Below are 21,710 nucleotides of genomic sequence, written 5' to 3' on the forward strand. Positions count from 1 at the left end.
ACAACAATATACGGTCATTTGACGCCTGTTCCGCCGCGTAGGCGAAATGACCTTTGACCAAAACGGTTGCCTCCCAATGATCACGGTATTGATTAAAATTTCGAGTTAATATTTCATTAAAACTTTGTGTTGCGATATTAAATATTATGAAGATTATATTTTATAAGGATGTCACTCGAAAAGTTTAGCTTTTGGAGTTCGCGACCAGTATGTTTTGAACTGTTCCGTTTCAAGTTATGAACTAACTTAAGGAGTTCTTGTCACACCTCACCATTGCTGGTTTCTGATTCCTGTACAGCAGGTTTTTGGTGGGCGGGACACAACATACGGGACAGCAAGCAACGAACTTCTTCGTGTGATGATTCATTCGCATAATAACAATCTGATGTATAGAAATACTGATATTTTTTTTTAAACTTCGTATGTAGAAGTCGAAAGTGAAGTAACAAAGCCACAAGCTTAGTAGTCGATATATTGTACAAAGTACATGTAACATGAAGCACGCACTTCCGCGCGCACACGCGCACAAATACAGACACACACAGACAAACACAGACACACAGAGAGACACACGCTTACCTTCTTGATCGTTTACGGCATACCAAAAAATCGACGTGAACTCGGATAAAGTAAATGCACATTCGTATGCAGAAGATATTATTTTCACACCGGAATAACAGAACGAAGATCGCGTGCATAGTAGAACAGACCTGGCATCAGAACCCGCGCGACATTTGCTAGCGTCACAGATGTACCAGTAGCCTGTAACAGACGCACATTATATTCTATTGTACTATTATTATAAATTATGGTTTTATTTATTTCAAACTCTGTCCACACATGTAAACTGTTAGTGTTAATAGGCGTTGTACTGGCGCTAAACACCGTGGCATTCCAACAATATAGTACCACAGAGGGCGCTCTACTATACTGCCTTGTTGTGTAGAACCGCTTAGCCTACGAGAAAGCGGCGGGTACATGTATGTACAATGTTCTAAAAGCTACCACGTCTTAATTATGTTTTATCAAATAAAAATATTTTCAAATATATATTAAAAACCTAGGACGCAAGATGTCGACAGTAAAATACGCCAGTAAACACCTCGAAGTTGAATGGTGTACGGTATAAAGGTTAGAAAGATACCTCGAGCAAGTTAAACTTTACAAGGTTTTTGCGCTCAGCATTCATGTCACGCTGTCTGATTTAAATCTAATGTGGTGACTGCGGCTCGATTTCTTTATTAACCTATATTTCCATCGTTGTGTTTTCAATTTTGCTGTTCCAGGAGTGAGCATCTTGGGGTAGAACTCCCAGAACCAGACAATCGGAAACAAACGTAGGAAATAAAGAAATCAAGCCATTTTAATGAGCTTTGGGTGTCTCGCTAATACATTCATATCGGGAAGCCACAAACAACATAGATAAAACAAAACAAACATATTAATATACTTTGGTGGCGCTATAGCTTGGCTCATCGAAAAGACTAGTATGTATTAAAGATTTACGATGACTGAGATAAACAACAAAATGAAAAATAATAAAAGTAATTAGTAAATTATATATATAGAAAGGGTATGGAAAAAAATAGCCATGACTTGTCAAAAATAAACATTTATGTTCACAGTCTTTACCCAATGGTTACCCCAATAAATTCTGAAACTAGTTTCGAATATCAGACATGAAGGTTAGGTGTGGGGGGTTATCTCCTTCCGACTGCCGTCAATTTAACATCGCTAAGGTCAGAAGAACACACGTTGACATGTGCAACAATCTATATGCTTATTGTATATTGACATCGTCCTAGCGAAGCCAGTTCATAGACAAGAAAAAACACATTTTCCTTAGTCTGTGGTTTATATAACATTATGCAGACTATGTATCGCATGACAATGGTTCTAGTGGGGAGCTAGTAATAATTAATATGCTCTTGCCATTGTACTCGTAAACTATTTAATTTGTCAGTTTTCCGGTAGCCAGCTGAATACGAGGGAGTAAACAGATTCGCTTCGACCATGGCTTCGTTGCGGAACATGGTGGCTTTGATAACAGGTAAGATGTGTGGTAAGATGACCACGGTATGACAGTACTAGTGTTTATTGTTATATCGATTATATATCCCGTGGTCACACCAAGCAAATTTTCGCGTTTTCGTATATTCTTTGCAGATATGTACGTATTATCTTTTCATATGCACCCCTATGTACCACTACACTGCACTGTCACTATATTTTGTCCTTGGCAATAATTTGTATACATTTTTGCCTTCCTTTTGAAACATAACTCAAATACTACAACGTTTTAGAAACAGTGTTTGTTCTTTCAATCATTTTGTAGAACAAGATGGGACATTTTTTTGCCAAGCAGTTGATAAGACCTATTTAATTATGATTAATTGATATACTAGTAAGGCGTAAAAAAATTATGTGGTTCTGATTACATTCAATTAGAATAGGTGGGGTAGGTAGATTTTTTAAATATTTTTTTTATTTTAATTTTTTTATATGTATTTACTGTTTCTTGCGAGACCACGATTTTCGCGATTTTATTTTTTTTCTCGAATACATAAAAAAAAAGTTTTGGATCGGCGTGAAAAACTATCTCTAGATGGGGTCGGGAAACCGGAACCAAACAACTTTTTTTTATTACGCCTTATACAATTCATAGAGTTAATTCCTAAACACATGAACACAATGCTTTTATTTTTACTATTGTTATTGTGTTGTACAGTATTTCACTTTGTTTAGTTAGCATTGTATTGGTGAAAAGCAAAGTCCAGGAGTAATATATATATATACGGACATTTACACATAGTTTTGACTACTTTTATGTTCATAAAGATGATACTAGAAATGTTTTAGTGTAATTTATTCTCGATGCTTGTTCTTACCGTAAGCTAGACGGCAAATGTTTATAGAAGGGATAGAGGTGTGGTAGAACCCTGTGGTAACACAATTGTGTTCTCCTGGTGCATGATTGAGGTCCAAATCAAATATGTACTTTCATTATCATGATTAATTGGCCAACATACATCGCACTCCTTTGTCATCATAATAATAACAACCGGATAACAACAGGTGGTGCATAGTACTAAATGTCATACTATACAATAGAATTGAGGGCATTTGCCTTAACTACATGAATTGAGAGGAAAGGTGACTTGATTCAAGGGTTTCGAGTTATCAAGGGAGTCGACAATATTAACCAGGAAATTGTATTCAAGCAACGTCAAAGCAACAGGACGGGAGGATACTCATTTATAAACTTATACAATCAGACGCACGTGATATCGGGAAATATTATTTTCATAACACGTCATATCTCACTGGAACAATTTACTGTAGCAAGTTATCCTTGCTAAAACTTGTTGACTTTGAAGTTAGCCTGGTCCATTGAGTATACGAACACTACAAGGGTTTATATGAGCTCGAGCCTCTAAGGCTTTCTTCCCCGACCGTCTTGCTATGTTCAGCTTGCTATTCATGACTGTCACAATACTCAATAGGGAACTTGCAAACCCGCCAAGTTGAATGTTGCATCATGGGAAATGTGATAATAAACATTAATCAATTAGTATTGTAAACAGTGTTGTTAAATTGTTTATAACCACGAATGATCGATTCACATTTTGCTTGACCAGAATGCATGGTTTATTTCATCCGTAGCTGCAGATAAGATATTACGATAACCACAGATAATCCCATAGTCCTTTGCGTCTGAGCATGCTCAGTCTGGATTGCAAGTTCCCTATTACGTCCAAATCACGTTGGAAAATCTTGTCATTAGCTGAGATGGTACTTCCTTTGGTGTAAAACTCTACTAAACTAGCGTTAATCTAACATTACAATTTTTGTATGATACATACAGGTGCCAGTTCTGGTATTGGTCAAGCAACTGCTAAACATTTTGCATCTTTAGGATGTTATCTTGCTCTCTCTGGAAGAAACAGAGTAAAGTTACAAAGAGTGGGCCAAGAATGTGAAGCTAATGGAATACCAAATGACAAAGTAATTATATTCATTGGATTAATTATTTGATGTATTGATAGTGTGTTCACGAAATTCACTCCATGTATTCAGCAAATTAAGAGAAATAAAATTTGACACATTTAGCAATTACAATTTTGTTTGATATTATGGTTTATTCCATAGACCCTACACCAGGTGTAGGGTCTATGTTTATTCGTAGTATACTGCGGGCGCACGCACACACGTACATGAAAAAATTCAGCTTATTCACCGACCTTTAGCAGAGAAGTGAATTTATGTAGAGATAGTTTTCATATATAAATGAATTGTTATAGCTGATAGAATTCAATATATAGCGTTTTTCGACATTTTAAAAGCAAATATTTATAGAAAGTCTAGAGTTCGTATTAATACTGTCCTTCACATACTTCTATTGTTGTACATCATATAGTTATTCTTTATTTCCAGATTTTACTCCTGCAAGGTGATGTAACAAATGAAGATTTCTGCAAATCTGCTGTCGAGAAAACTGTTGATAAATTTGGTCAGCTCGATGTTCTGGTGAGACGTTTGTTTTATTCATATAGATTCACAGTTATCATTACGTAAGCCTTTGCTGGACTCTGAAGTTGACTGAAGTAAATTGCAGACACAGCCAGGTCATGGATTGGTGATCAAATTTACAATATCAACTATTAGATGTCGTGTGTATTACATGAATTTTAGTGTACGTTTTGTTCTGGAGAGATTGAAATAGAATAATTGAGGAAGTAATTGTACATTCTCGCAAACCAGAGCTGTTAATTCTTCCGCGACACTGCGAAATAACGAGATATTGACGGCGTTTTCGACGGTGCCGTAAAAGAGGCTGTGGTTTACGATGATGTCATTGTACAGTACTTTGAGTGAGTGCATATGAGAATTGATCTACGACAATGCATATCATTAAAAGTGCATAGTAGTTACAGCGGAAATTACAATTGCATTCAGTTTCAATGATCAGACACGTTCGAGCCACATTCAGCTATGATACATCAACAAAACTGCGGTAACATAGGGCAAGCCACAGGTGGTTGATTATGATAACATAAAGAATGTACAAACTTAAACTAGTGTTGTCGGTGGCCGAGCGGTTAGCTCGTACGCCTCTTAACTTACCTCTGCAGCCTTGGTTCGAATCCGCCTGGTATCGGCTGGGTTTGATTATATACCACGCTGTAAGTAAGAAGAGTGTCGTTCAGTTTGACTCTAGAAAACAACACATTAACACTGAACTTTCCTCCTGTTATTGGGCAATGCCTGTTGGATGGTTATAAATAAAGAAATAAAGAAATATGAATTAGATAGGGAAACTTACGCTATAGTAACATCCGTCCAATTAGCATAAGTAATAAACCGTGGTGAGTAGGCACAACCGGATCTATACTATAAAGTCATCAAACATGTGTGATCATATAAACTGAATGTGATTACAATTTCGGAGAGGTAATTTTTCATTGATGTCATCCTTTTTTAAACAGTGCAATATATTACAGGTGAATAATGCTGGCATCGCTGATAAGGGTTCTATAGAAACTACATCATTGGAACAGTATGATATCATAATGAACACAAATGTACGGGCTGCCTTTCATGTCACATCGTTAGCTGTACCGCATCTAATCAAAACTAAAGGTTGGCAGTTTTAGAAAAACAGTATAGGATATAAAGCCATTTTGGTAAACAGTTAAGTAGTCTTGCATATAGTAGTTTTGTCAGTTTGTTTAGGGTAAAAAGTTTTATTTTTTGTTTATCATGATCCTCTGTTTCTTCGATTTTCTATGGGGGTCCAAGATTGAACTATTAAAAAATACATCTACGCCATCTACGGTCATATCAGAAAATTATAACACCACAAGTGCGTATAAATATAGTTTATCGCTGAAATTTGGAACCTTTGTAAAACAAATGTGTATAGTGTCTCTCCATTCCCAAGGCATCCAGATTTTTACGTAAAATGATGAACATGAATTGAAAGTATCACCAAAATGTTCACACACTTACCCTTTTTTTATTTTTTCATTTTTGATCCTCAATTACAGATAATTACATAGTCGAAATTTTTTTCCGTTATTATTGACACTAGTAGACCTAGATAGTCTATAATAAGTAACAATAGAGGACAGGTGATTCATAGAATGTCAGAAATCATGGATCCTACATGGAACTGAAATTAAGCCAGTCCCATCAATAAATGTACACACTAGTGTAGTTGGTCTCTCTCTTTGAGATATTGCCGTGTACGTACTTAATACTTTAGCTCAATTGTATCTTTCATTTCAACAGGAGCTATTGTGAATGTATCAAGTGTGAACGGCATGAGTGCAGTGAGTATCCATTTTTAAAATGTATTCTTGTTGTTACATATAACGTTCATTTGTAATTACCACAGACAATTGTAAAGTAAACCCGTTTTCTTGTTTATGTCTTCCCTGTATTTTATTTACAGTACAGGACACCATCAATTATTAAAATGAAAAAAACTTAGATATAGACTGTAAGATCTGTCGTGTCATTCAGCCCCAATCGGTCTTCTCTGTACGTCATATCTTACAGACTATAAAGTGACAGAATGAAAAGAAAGCAACCCCAAAACAAACAAACAAACAAACAAACAAACAAACAAACCAAAAAAAGCATTGTTCTGGCCTCATTCAGCTTTTTGGTATAGGTGTTTATACAGTTTTATTTACAAACTTTCAAAATAGTTCATGCTCTGCTAACTTTTATGCTGTACGTGGCATTGTTTGTAAACAATGATTTTGATAAATTTACTGACAGAGTCCTGGTATTCTAGCTTATAACATATCAAAAGCAGCAATAGACCAATTCACAAACTCTATCGCTTTAGGTAAGTAAATATGGTATTATTATGACAGAGTTCTCCCACAGAAAAAAAAGACATAGAACCTGAGACCCGCACATTTGTAAATAAACCAATGACAGATAATGGGGGGGGGGGGGGTATGCAGATATGATGACTTGTTTTAAAGTGGCAACTTTAAAATATTTTCCAATGCATTTTCTATGGGGAAATATTGGCCTCTAGTTTCCGTGGTGACCATGATTTCAGGTACTGTGTGCTCCGATTGTTTTGAGGGTATACCCGACGGACGGGTATAGCTAGTACGCAAATCACTACAAATCAATCAATCAATCAATCAACCGATCGTTTGCCAGTTAGTCAGTCAATCTATTAATGTTTATACCAATTGATATATTTTGTTTTTCATTAGTCTTTCAAGCCCAACTATCGACATACTGTAGTTATATGGTTAGGTAGTTTTGACACAGCTTCGGTAACGTTAACTCACTTCCATGAAATGAATAGTAATAACAATGTATAATTTCTTTCTATTTCAGAATTAGCACCAAAACAAGTTCGCGTGAACTCTGTGAAGTAAGTTTTACATTAAATGTCCCTTTTTATCAAATCGTTAGAAATAACAGCAACGCTTTATTATTATTTCCAATTTCACATCATATTTTCACCAGTCATAGGGTTGGCCCCATCCGAATAAAATTGATCGTCTACACTTTTTTTCACCAGCAATTTTGTCATTATGTACACAGTTTAAAAACCTAGTCTGAAAAGTTTAGACATGCTGTATATTGTAAGGTTTTACCACTAGTCTACTGAAAATTTGAAAATTACCCCTTAGAGTATATACTGTTTTATAGTAGTCAATAAACGGCCAACGTCAACACATTCAAAATGACACCCCTTTCATTACAGACCACACTATGCTATCTTGGCATTGTTTCAGACAGGAACATCCCGAATACTCGCCAGGATACCGTAGACTGGTTGTGAATGCAACCAACATTCAGTCGTCAAACACTGGCAAATGATTTTAATTGTTTTCAAATTAATGAGAGGTTATATAGTGCTCAGATATCACGTGCCTCACTTTTGTTTATAAGGCTTCCTCCGAACAATGCGTTCCAAGAGGCCAAATGCTACAATATTTTTTTCTCCTTACGTATTAACCGGAATATTGCGTATTCTATGGGCCAAACACAAACGACAGATACCATTTACCCACAACTTGGATTACACAGCTTAATTACCTCCTGTGGGTATGGCAAGATAGAACAACAATAATTTGTATTTCATTGGTTATCCAACTTTGATCTTTTACAGCCCTGGAGTGATACTTACCCCGATACATGAAAATCGAGGATTGACCGATGAACAATATACCAAGGTATGGAACTGTGTCATTAATTTATTTTTATAATTGAAGAATTGTGTATTTATAATACCATCATTTATTTACATTAACACACACTGGTAGATGGTACTATCGTTACTGACTGGACGCAGACTAAACAATTACCAAGATGTGTTCAGACCAGAAATGCCCCCACCCGCACCTCAGACGTTCTTGATTATACAAATGAATTTACATGATTGACAAGATCTTATAATCAGGGTATATTTTCCGTTCTTGTATTACTTGGTTTGTGGACATTCATTTTCATCTTGTGAAAGATGGCAAGGTATCATCTTGTAACCATCCGTACACCTATGTATTTTGAGCTCTCATAGGTGAGGATATTGTTTTGCCGATGTCTGTCTGTCTGTCTGTCTGTCTGTTTTTAGTGGTTCTTATGTTAATGGTTGTTTGTAATTGTAATTTACCATAGTCATAGCTTTCATGGCCTCAAAGCAAACTGTAATGCTTTTTAGTTTTCTTCTTTTGTTGATTTGTATTACTAACCCATAAAAACAAATAATGTGTGTTCTCGCCATCCTATTTCTATAGTTCTTGAAAGAGGTTAAGACCACCGTCGGCTTAGGTCGTGCAGGAAAAGCTGAAGAGGTTGCCAAGGCAATAGCATTCCTTGCATCTGATGATTCTTCCTACATCACTGGAACTCAGATGCTAATCGATGGAGGAAGCCCATGATTAGTTCAGGATATGTGTCTGAACCTCCGATCCACCAACTTCGAACAATGACATGATAGCTCAGCTGATATGGATCATGACTGTCAGAATACAAATATTTGTTTACTTTTACATTTATTTGCTGTTTAAAAATATTTTTCCTTACATGGTATCATGTAATAAAGTAACGATTTGAACAGATAGTGTTGTGGGTTTTTTCTGAGTCAATTGTAACTGTTCTTTTGGCTTTACTGTGGCTACCTTAGTAATTATTAATGAGTTAATTCTATCGAACACCCTCAAGCGACGACCATTAGAGAATGTCGGCAACCCTTAACAGTTAAAAAGTCTCAAGAGTTTCATCTTGAAGTAGACCGGCGTCATAGGGGCGTGTAATATATCAGAAATTGTTGTTTTCCAGGTCTACAGACTAAATATAACAACCTTTTGACTATATATTCCTACCTGTAAGGATAAAAGAGATTGATACATCTGTAGCAGCAGGATTCGTACGAGATTTTCCTAAGAAAACTGCAATCTAAGCAATAATATGTGCCCCTGTGGATGGCATGTTGCACGCTTTTTTTCACATAATTCTTTTTGTTATAGTGCGCATGCACCGTAAAAATTGTAATGTTACATTACATTTCACAATGTATACGTATAAATCCCGATCCTATCTGAGAACAAGAAAAGCCCCCCCCCCCCCCCCGCACACCACCTAGTATCCGATCGCGAGTACGTGCGCGTTGGAGATTTTTCCGTCTTTTTTTTCTCAGAAGTGACTAGTGCGTTCTCATCAATTTTGCTACTTCCATGACATTGTCCAAGTCTTAGTTTAATAATGTATAATGTAAGGGATGCGGAACAGCGCCCGCACTGGCAAGAATAAACAAGTGTCTGGACTGTCTATGCCTAGGAGGAAAAGGAGAGGCAGAGAAACATGAAGACAGCGATTTTCTTTTTAAATTAAATTTTCTTTTAATCTACCGGCCATAGTTGCTATGAAAAAGCATTAATGAGAAACATGTTGTTTTTTTTAAATCGGGTACTAGGTGGTATGCGCGGGGGGGGGGGGGGGGGGGGGCGGGGGGGGGGGCGGCGAGAGCCTAACTAATAGTTGGCAAAATACGTATGGACTTCCTTCATTTCATAATTACTATCCTTCCAGTAGAAGATAAGTTCAAAGAAATACAGATTGATGAAATATTTCCATAGGCTAGGTCCAGGCCAATATATAAAATACAGCAACACAAAAAGACAACTTCACCTCAAAGTCTAATTATTTAAAATGTACATACAACAATCCTTTGAAAATATTTTAAACTACTTTTGGTCTGTGCTTAATTATTATTAATAATGAGACATTTGTAGTTTTAATCGTGGATTGCGAGCGTGTTTGTCCTGGTTGCATACGGAATAAGTGGTCCCTTCCCGAGGGTCATGTCAGGTATCTAGACCGTCCACCGTCTGCAAGCAGGACTACGAACGTGTATGTTGCACCATAGTCCACCAACGCTTCGAAAGTATCACGTGATTTTATCTCCATGTTCATCACGTGATTAAGGTCACCTGAGGGAGTGTGAACACGCCATATATACATTTATCAGAGCTAGGTTGATCATGACTTCGTTGCGAGGAAAGGTAGCTTTGATAACAGGTAAGTAGTGTGGTAACGTGAAAATGTGACAATCTGAATAAAGATTTAGATACGTTGCAATGCACCTTTCTATCGATTCGCCAAATACACTGTATTATTAGTCCTCTGCCTGCATACGGAGTAGGTGTTGCAATGAAGAGGGTCATGTCATGACCCTGGTAAGTAATCTAGACCAGTGCACCGTCTGCAAACAGGACTACTGTATACTTATGTGTTCATGACATATGCATCCTCTGTCGAGCAGTACACGGACGAGGGTCACCGTCAATCGTAACATTGTAGGAGTGAGGTACGTACCACAGGGAGACCAGAAAATGAGGAACCGTGTTTAAAATTGAGTACCACGGTACTTTAAACTATGTAGGCCAGTATACACAGTAGATAATTATTCATATGTTTATGGTATTTTGATTCTTCTATGTTGCAATGTTGACACTATCTATACTGTACAAAAAACATGGTAGATAGTATATATAGAAACATATAGTATATTATTTCAATAGTATACAGTCCCGTATATACAAATATACATGTTTAGATAGTTATCCATGAGTTTAAAATATTTCATTTTCCCATGCATATTTGTTTTTTGGTGTGTTTATTTGTTTGTTTGTTTGTTTGTTTGTTTGTTTGTTTGTTTGTAACACCGTTCGTGGGCCCCCTGTGTTCTAAACTCTACATATTTCATACAGGTGCCAGTTCTGGTATAGGTGCTGGAGCAGCAAAACATTTTGCATCTTTAGGATGTTACCTTGCTATCACAGGACGAAACAAAGAAAACTTAGAAGCTGTAGTTCAAGAATGTGAAGCTAATGGTCTACCAAAGGATAAGGTTAGTAGATTTCATCATACTTTGTTCATTTTTGTTATTTTCAAAAATTTCATTTTTTTTAGTCCTAATGAACTACACCGTAGAGATGTTACTTCCTCAATAGATAGCCAAGGTGGGTATTATTGTTCTGTAATCATATAATGTTTATTGCCATTCATAAATTTAAAAAGTTTTCAATGGAGTATGTATGACATGGATTCCCAACTGACAAGATACAACAAAAATACATTAATTAATACATATTAAAATTCATCTACCATAAAACCAAATTGTAAAGACATGGATTTAATTTCGGCACTGTGATGATAAAATACAGAATTAAAACAATTTATGCTCAGTTCAAGGTATGGACAGACAACTGGTAAATTCTCCTTCAAGAAAATTCACCATTGATATCTTTGCATATGACTCTGAAGGCAACAATTCAAACAGTTTGTGTGTGTAGGGTGGTTGTTGTATTTGAATGTAATTTCTCTGTACTGTAATTAGTTAAGAGGGATACAAAAAGGGGAGGAGTAATCAGCCCCAATAATTCAATATGCTGTGTTAAATTATTTAGCTCTATGTAATTTTCTGAGTAATATCACTTTAACAGTGACCTTGGTGTAATAGATATCAGAGATTCAACGGAAGGACACCTACCCTATTGTTCAGTGTGCTATTTTTAAAAAACCTATTAAACCATATTTAATTTAATAATATTGTCTTTTGGAGAAATTTTCCTACACCAGATAGTGATCATTAAAGTTTCAACCATGGCAAGGATTTACAATAAGAGACAACCTCAATTCTGTGATATTTTTTTCCCAGTATACATTGTATTACCTGATCAGTCTGTTGCCTGAGCTCTGCTGCAGGTTGTAACACATTGCACTCGTGATTTGGATTTCAAATGCCAAACAATGGGCTGGATATACATTGTATTACCTGATCAGTCTGTTGTCTGAGCCCAGCTGCAGGTTGTAACACATTACACTAGTGATTTGGATTTCAAATGCCAAACATTGGGCTGGATTGACCCTTCTGGAGTCATTGATATGATATGATATGATATGATATGATATGATATATGATAATATGATATGATATGATATATGATAGGATATGATATGATATGATATATGATATGATATGATATATGATATGATATATGATATGATATGATATATCTTTTATTACCCGATCAAGAAAAAAATAAAAAAATAACATCACAAACATAAATACAAAAAAGCAAACAATCAGATTGGATAATCAGATCGGACAGGTGTTATAGAAAGTCTTTTGGTTTATGAAAAGTCATTATCTTGGAAATGTGTTTTGTATATTTTCACAAATAGTTTAACTTTAGTTGAGTTGGTAAACTTAGCCATGGAGGTATAAGGGTAGAAGGAGTCTGCACAGTCATTCATCCTTTGAACCCATGATAGTTACCGCTGTTTGTAATTAGTAGTCAAAAGAAAGACAAAGCCTTGTTAACTGGCTTAACACGCTGTGCAGACTCCTTCTCCCCTTATACCTCCATGACTTCAGTCAAATGACATGTATTTTACATTATTGGAACTCTTTATTTCCAGATTCTACTCCTCCAAGGTGACCTTACAAATGAAGATTTTTGCAAATCTACTGTGGAGAAAACTGTTGAGAAATTTGGTCAGCTAGATGTATTGGTGAGATTTTTCCTTTGTATATTGTGAACATATCTACTTTGGTGAATGAAAAAATTTGGTGGAATAGGATTTTGGTATGTGTCAGATGCATATTATTTTGGCAGACAGTGCAAGACACTACTTGTATATAACTCCTCCAGCTAGCCACCTTTAATCAGTGCAACTGTTGTTGATAATTATCCTGACTGAATATGGATATGTATCTGCTCTGTAAAAATGAATACAAACAAATTTTGCATAAACACATGCCCAAGGGAGTGGGCATCTACTTTGTATTTTGCTTTGATGGCAGCAACGATTTGGCTTCCTTGCTGATAATTATGATTATGAGTGATTTAGATCATAACTTTTCATCAAAGAAAGTACATATTCTACCATGAAAGTAAGAAAACAACTTTATCTTTCCCACTAAGATAGCAGATATAGAAAGACAGCAAGACTGGCCATTGAGGTCAATCGTCAAGTAACAGTTGTGATCACAAGTTAATTTGCATACTGTATGTACAGTATGTAGTGAGAGTCCTTTCTGCAGAAAATTCTATTGCAAATATTCAGCTAAAAAATATCCAGCGTAACTTCACAGCATTCACAATTTTAATGTTCTCCTTCAATGCCAGACTGCAGTGGTAAGAGGCACATTAGCTAACCACTTGGCCATCGCGCGACAGCCATCACAAGTGACACTCATGAAAGTACGGCTACAGTAAACACCGCAAGCACTCAAACAAGTACTTCATGTACATCACATTAGTGATCACACATCATGGAGTCATCTTTCTGAGAAATATGGTTCATGGTTTGTAGTCAAATATCAAAAGTTATTTGCTAGGTTTTTCCAGTGAGAGCATGTTAAGTTGCAGGTATTAATATTGCTTACGATAACCCATTTCATTATATTACAGGTAAATAGTGCTGGCATTATTGCTGTTGGGAGCATTGAAAACACATCAATGGAACAGTATGATACCGTTATGAATGTTAATCTACGGTCTATCTTTCATATCACAATGTTAGCTGTACCACACCTCATCAAAACTAAAGGTCAGTACTATATGTGATCTTTCATCCATATAGTATATAGATATAGTATCTTGTAAATATAATATTAAACTTGGGGACATTGGAGTGCTAGAGCGAGTTCAGGATAAAAAGCGTTTGCAATTCATTAACTAGAATGTCCACATCGCTGGCACTGTACTGCACTAACTCATGTCTAGTACTGGTCTAGAGTTGAGAGCTAACACAATGACAGCATCTGCGACGTGGACATTCTAGCTAATGGTTCACAAATTGTTTTTACTCAATCATGCCAAATGTTGTAGATATTACAGTCCCAAAAATGAGTAAATTTACCGATATTTGGAATAGAAATTCTTTCACATAGTGGAGGCAAGATAAACATTTATACATGTAAAACACTGCTCCACGATTAATAAGGCTTGCGAAAAGAACAATACACCATGAAAAGTTTGAATATATAGTAACATAACAGCTCTGTGCGGTTGTACTATAAGACTTAATACTTTATCTCAATTGTATCTTTCATTTCAACAGGAGCAATTGTAAATGTATCAAGTGTGAATGGCATGAGAGCAGTGAGTATCCATCTTTGTTTTATCTAACAAATACAGCATTTGACTTTGAATCATGTCAAATGTTTCAACTGTTGCCAGATGTCTGTTAATAGTGTTTTGGCTGTACTATATGCAGTGCATGATATTGATCGACAGAGTTAAACATTTCATCAAAATCTGCCCAGTAACTTGCAGGTGTGTTTAATACCAGAGTCATACTGAAAGGCAGTGCTTGACATGTGTTTTATACCTACATTGTGCACACTTTGATAACCTTGTAGTAAGACACTTGGAAGGATGCTAAACAAAAGAATGAATTGACTTGCAAAAACAGCATAACGTCTCACCAATCAAACCATCAGAAATAACATCATCATCTATCATTGCTCAAACTCTACAGTTGTGCTAAAATGCCACTGGGTCTATTTCCTGGTTTCAGTTTTCTTCAGCTTGATGTTCAAATTATCTGTATCCACAACCAGTATTGTTGTATATCTTGAATAAATGTTTTAGGGGAGTTTCTTAGTGAATTAATTCTTTGTCTTTGTCTACTCACAGTTTTCAGGTGTCCTAGCTTATTGCATGTCAAAAGCAGCTCTTGATCAATTCACCAATTGTATTGCTCTTGGTAAGTTAATGTAAATAGAATGTTTACACAAATTTTGTCTGCAAATTTTATACAAATGAGTGTAAGATCTTTCCATATACATGATATTGCATGATTGCATAGTACGATTCGTATGGAATTTTGCTATTTTTTATAAACATATGTTGTAAGAACAGAACCCCATGATGTGAGTGCCAGTGTGGGTACTCAGGGGTATTTGCACCTGTGCTTGCAATGTGAAGGCACAGCCACAGCTAAACACGACATGCTATGCTTAGTCACACACATGATGGGGTTCTGCTATACATTGTAGTATGGTTACGGGGATAGAGTAGCGCACCAAATTGATATATTGTTTATTTTCCATATTTTATACACTTGTAGAGTTTAGAGTTCTGAATAGAAAAGAAGTGAAAATCCTTGTCTCTTCACCATTAGAATAGATAAATTTAATAGCATAGTTAATCAGATATACTTTTATTGGATTTTGAGTGGCAGAGGGGTGCACATACAGTAACACACTGTGAGGTATGCCACTAAAATTGTGCCTCAAGAGTCCATGAAAATATTAAAATATATCTCAGTACTTCTACAAAGTTTGTTATTTTTACTTATAACAGAAAAAAAAACATGAGAATGCCAACAGCCTTTCCTTGAGATGTGCTGCATGTTTATGAAATAGAAATAAACCTGAATATATGTGTGTCTCTTTTTTCCATTTTCAGAACTAGCACCAAAACAAGTCCGAGTTAACTCTGTGAAGTAAGTTTTGTTTTCAATACATATTTCTCAAATTAATAGGCTGCAGCACTTACTTTTCCATATTACCTATTCATTGGTAAATGAATCATCATGCCAACTTACACCGGCACCAGCTGTAACTGGGGTGTTATTTTTTCAATCAGAAAACCAACAATATATTCACTGAAAATTCTTTAAATACCAATAATTAAACATCGTCCATGTTAATTAGATCTATTTTATCTGTAAGTAGTATAGTAATAGATTGATATTTGGATCGATTGGGGCATTGACTTTTGGGTGTGGACCTAAAAAGCAATTTTTGTTGCACCATACTATATGTTGAGCTAAACTAAATTGTTTACCAAATACTGTTGAGGGTGAACAATATTACGAGTAAGTCGTATTTATAATATCTAATAAAACAGTTTCAAAAAATGTTCCAGTTGCAGCTAGTTCAGTTTTAATATTGGCATATGTTGATGTGTAATGATAAAGAATCAAATTGTTCTGGTATATAATGTAATAAAAAGTGTACACTCTGCAGTATAGTCTGTAAGACATAACATGTCAAAGCGCCCTCATGCATCAAGCCAGAGGCAGGGTGATATAACGTATCATACAGTATGGCTGTACTTTATCTCAGCATCACATTATACATCTGAATAGAATCACCAGCAAATGTAGGGTTTAACACCCAAATAGTTGACATACTCCTTATTGCCAAGGGCAAAAGGTACTGATATACAAACTTAAAATCTACAAAGCTCAAAATAATTCCAGAGCAAAGAGAATGGAACATATTTTTTCTTTTTTCGCTGTAAAATAAGGATAGAATATTTAGCTTTCAGAAACTGTCTCCTTTTATACCATATCTGAGAAATTATGAAATCTTGATTATACTTTTTACGTTCATTTGAATATTATAACATAATTCATTACATTTTTTCTTTTGTTTTTCATGAAATTTTTTTCAAACTTTGATTTTACAGTCCAGGAGTGATTCGTACAGCAATTCATAGAAGGGGAGGAATGGACGATGAAAAATATGCTAAGGTATGAAAATATGTAACTATCTCCAAAGAAAAATTATCCATGTAAATCTGGTAGATCACATTGACAGTAAATAAATGTAATAGGTCTTCACGAAGTTTAATAATTTCTCATTTATACTGAATATTTACACATATACATTATTGTCTCCCAAGAAGACCAGTGAGGGCCTACCATCATAGGTTCAGTGTTAGTGCAGGGGAAAACTGCAGTGCCCAGGGAAAGCCTGCATTGTTCATTACAGTCAAACTGAATGATATTCTTTTTACATAGAGCATGACAAATTTAATTGCCCTCAGATGAAGGCTCAAACCCCGGCCACAGTAGTAAGAGGCAAGTGGTTTCACCATTTTGTCACCGACAGCCCATAGTGATAGTTTCTATGGCCCTTGTAGTTCATCTTTGATCACAATAGGTCATGTCTTTTTTAATTTATATTCTTCTTATGACTTTTGTTAATAACCTTGACTTTCAACAGACATAGTGACTTTTGTAATATACCATTGAATAAATATTTAGTTAATAAATAAGAATTAAAACACTACAGTTTGTATAACCAGAGTCGATTGTACTTGAGTTGATCCCTGGCCCTTTCACATTCAATTAGATTGCCATCTATGGCATATAATGTAAAGAATGTATACAGTATTATATATTTTATAGTGCATTCACAATATAATATTATAGTACTCATATACGTGCTCAGAGTTAGTAATAATTGTAGTAATTAGATACTATATATATGTCCCAATATTGTCCTCCGTTCAGTCAAGGAAATTAAAAGTAACCTACTAGGGTCTCGTCACTATGATTTGCTAGATGAGTAGTTTCCAGCCAGGGTGCCCTCTAATGATAGCCAAATTTTGTTGTTGTGAGTCAAAATGATAAAAAGTTGCATTTCTTGTAAGTCACCACATAGTATTAAGAGATAGGGGAACACTTTGTGTGCATTAGTGGCACGTTAAATTGGCTTAGAGGGCACACTGCTTCCAGCTGAATGAAGAAAAAGTTTGGAGAAGGATATAATTATACTTCTTCAAGCATAATTTATGAAAGATCTGGAAAAAATAATGATATTTTGACTAATATTTTGAAAGCGCAGAACCACAGGTTGTTGTGATGTAGAACAACTTGTTACACAGCATATTTTCTACTCAAAGCAATAACTAGATCTGTGCTGCTTTGGGGAACATAACGAAGTATGGCCATATCTAGAATACAAGGTATTACCAACCCATAAAACAAAATTAAGTTTTGTTTACTTTCTACTCTAGTTCTTGGAACACAGTAAAACCACCCATGCTCTTGGTCGCGTTGGAGAAGTTGAAGAGGTTGCTAAGGCGATAGCATTCCTTGCATCTGATGATTCTTCCTTCATCACTGCAACTCAGATACCAATCGATGGAGGAAGACATGCAATGTGTCCACGATAAAACTTACAGTATCTGAACAAAGTATCCTCAAAGTTGGAGTTATGAAATCACAGATCACCAGACTGCTGAGGCTGAACTAATATAGCATGGCAGTAGCCTTAGACAAAAATCACAAATTTTCTGTACAGTAGTGTTTGGTCACATTGAAAAGATTTGACCTCTAATGTATGGTTTTTCTGCATATATACTCAGGAATACTAACGTTACAGTTATAGCTTCATCTGAAGTTGATCTCAAAATCTTTGATTTCATGACACAAATTTTAATAGCCATGTGCAAAATGACTCGGAGCATTCAATAATCATACATTAAAGTACTTCAAATTATTGATAAGATATGACCTAATATTATGAGGATTGGCAAACAAGAGTCTCTAAATCAACTTGAGGTGTACTTGTACTTGTGACTGAGTAAATAAAATCTGCAATTGTAGTGATAATTGTAGTTTTCTTGAGTGTTTTTACACTGGTTACATTCATACATTCATGCATACATGTACATCTGTTCCACCACAGGTATTTCCAGACATATTAATACACATATATATACTAGGGGACACATAAATACAGTTCATACAGTCAGACATGCATACAGACAGGCAGACAGGCCGGCCTGCCTGCCTGCCTGCCTACCTACCTACCTTACCTACCTACCTACCTACATACATACATACATACATACATACATACCACATTGTAGTGGCATAGGATAATACTGGCCAACCCAATACTGGTTTGGTTCACACTTGGTCTTGCTTATGTGGTATGAAAGTAACACCTCCTTCCCACCTTATTCGGTGCACATTTTGCTCACAATTATTATCAATACACGAAATGATTAGTGTGCTTCTGGCATCATAGTTGCAGACAGTGGAGCTAAAAACTATAATAAATTTTGCTGTCACCATGCATCCATTGCTCCGCAAAAGGTCAATGTTACAGATACTAACTGAACAAATGTCAGTGATATAATAATAATAACAACAACAACAACAAGTCTTCAGTTGTCCAGACTTCCTAAGAAGAAGAAAGGTGGCTAATAAGAAGTCAGTCTAAATTTTGACATTTGACATTTGACATTTTAGTTTTGACAGTACTTTCTCCTTTTGAGCTAATCCATTTACAAAAATGAATACATTTAAAGCTTGTAATATCACTTATTTTTGGTAACCAGACACGCATACAAAGCAGGTGATTTTATGCATTTACCATGATAATAATTCAATCTCTTGTGTTTGACATTCACATGAATGATGAGAGTGCTCGGACATGTTCAAGACAAAGTAGCAACACTGAGACTCCGGTTTCTGGGTTGCCATGCTACCAGAAATATAATGTCGATTAGGTCATGAGAACTTGTCAAAAGTATTTATTTTTTACAATGGGTTAAGTGACAGGACCTACATCACATGATCTCGTGACTGTCACGTAAGTGTTTTACTGGAGCCAGGGTAGGTTATGAAAGTATGGCTTCACTGAACAGAAAAGTTTTATTAATAACAGGTTCGTAAATGAATGCATGATTTTTTCTGGGCTTATATTATTGTGGGATATAGCAAAAAAAGCAATAACAGCATCACGATCATCTACAGACTTTGATCTATGTCTGATGTCAACTAAATATGCAACATAGTAGTCTGGCGAATGGCTTGTGTTGGGTGTCCATGACGACGTTATGACTTGTCGGTGCATACACTGCAGCCATACAAGTAAGGCTAGCAATTTATGAATACAGCCGCTCAACTTGCAGTGCATGTATAAATACATATACATATACATAATATACATATACATATACATACACATAATATACATATACATGATATGATAGGTATATGTATATGATAGTTCTATTAATGATAGCTATAATGATCGAGACGCGTAATCGTGCTTGTATGGATGGATGGATGGATGACACAAATGATTGATGTGTTATACATCAATGTATGGATTAAGGTCTGTAGAAGAGGCATAAGTCATATTGTACATATATCATAAGTGCATATATTATACTATGAGGTGGGACAACCCTTGACATACTAAGACATAAAGTCAACATATATGGAAAAATGGGGTCAACCTACTATGGAGGTAATGTTCCTCACCCCTCCCTGTTTTTATCAAAAGGAAATAGATCTTCAAACAGAAATGCAACTCCTCCCATGACCAAATGAACTCAGATGAGTCCTATATAAACTAGGTTAGGGAGATAACAGTCAGAGTTTAGTTTTAACTAGGTTAGACAGATAAAAGTATGTATAAGAGGCCAGGTGACTAAGAGGTATGAAACCAAACCCTATTGTCATAATAAAAACTGTGCCCTTTTAATGAATGAATGAATATATGTATGTATGTATGTATGTATGTATGTATGTATGTATATACGTACGTACGTACGTACGTATGTATGTATGTACGTACGTATGTACGTATGTATGTATGTATGTATGTATGTATGTATGTATGTAGGTAGGTAGGTAGGTAGGTAGGTAGGTAGGTAGGTAGGTATGTATGTATGTATCTATGTATGTATGTATGTATGTATGTATGTATTGTATGTATGTATGTATGTATGTATGTATGTGTGTGTGTGTATGTATGTATTGTATGTATGTATGTATGTATGTATGTGTGTGTGTGTGTGTGTGTGTGTGTATGTATGTATGTATGTATGTATGTATTATGTATTATGTATTTATGTATGTATGTAATTATGTAAATAAATATGAGTTGAACCTTTAGTATTTACGTACACGTATGATACATTAAGGGAGATAACAGCATGAATAAGTCTCAACTAGGTTAGGCAGATAAAAGTATATAGAAGTCAGCTGACTAAGAGTCATAAAACCCCATGTCATATTCTCCTTTTAATCTCATCAAATTGAATGTAAACTCTGCCCTTAATGATGAAAGGGTCACGAGCTGCAGTTCAAATTTTTTTTTATGTAATTTAACTGTATTTCTAAAATGTACTCACAGTGCCATCACTTTAAATTGACTGAACTCAAACCTGGTATTAAGATAATATGACATTAAAAAAAGCTGATGATGTATACAAAATGCTGAGGAAATGTTTACTATGCGATCAATCTGATTAAAATCCGATGTAGATGTCGGCTAATCGTTCATTGCTATTTTACCTTCGTTATTTTGCCTGAATTGACCTTCTTGGCACATGTTTACATTTTTTAGCCTGATCGCCTCCTCTCCTCTCGTAGAGGAGGCGATCAGGCTAAAAAATGTA

General features: G+C 35.5%; 2 protein-coding genes across 2 annotated transcripts; both read left to right on the forward strand.

Annotated features, from left to right (window-relative positions):
- The first annotated feature begins 2,013 nt into the window (after window positions 1-2,013).
- Window positions 2,014-8,918, forward strand: LOC144449289 (3-oxoacyl-[acyl-carrier-protein] reductase FabG-like). Its single transcript, XM_078139805.1, has 9 exons — window positions 2,014-2,050; window positions 3,866-4,005; window positions 4,435-4,527; window positions 5,502-5,640; window positions 6,292-6,332; window positions 6,787-6,856; window positions 7,369-7,405; window positions 8,150-8,213; window positions 8,775-8,918. The coding sequence occupies exons 1-9, from the start codon at window positions 2,014-2,016 to the stop codon at window positions 8,916-8,918; spliced, it is 765 nt and encodes a 254-aa protein (XP_077995931.1).
- Window positions 8,919-10,476: 1,558 nt separating this feature from the next.
- Window positions 10,477-18,869, forward strand: LOC144448927 (3-oxoacyl-[acyl-carrier-protein] reductase FabG-like). Its single transcript, XM_078139299.1, has 9 exons — window positions 10,477-10,557; window positions 11,250-11,389; window positions 12,964-13,056; window positions 13,959-14,097; window positions 14,611-14,651; window positions 15,189-15,258; window positions 15,963-15,999; window positions 16,971-17,034; window positions 18,306-18,869. The coding sequence occupies exons 1-9, from the start codon at window positions 10,521-10,523 to the stop codon at window positions 18,462-18,464; spliced, it is 780 nt and encodes a 259-aa protein (XP_077995425.1). The 5' UTR covers window positions 10,477-10,520; the 3' UTR covers window positions 18,465-18,869.
- Window positions 18,870-21,710: the final 2,841 nt, after the last annotated feature.

This window comes from Glandiceps talaboti, chromosome 18 (assembly GCF_964340395.1).
Source record: "Glandiceps talaboti chromosome 18, keGlaTala1.1, whole genome shotgun sequence".
NCBI lineage: Eukaryota > Metazoa > Hemichordata > Enteropneusta > Spengelidae > Glandiceps > Glandiceps talaboti.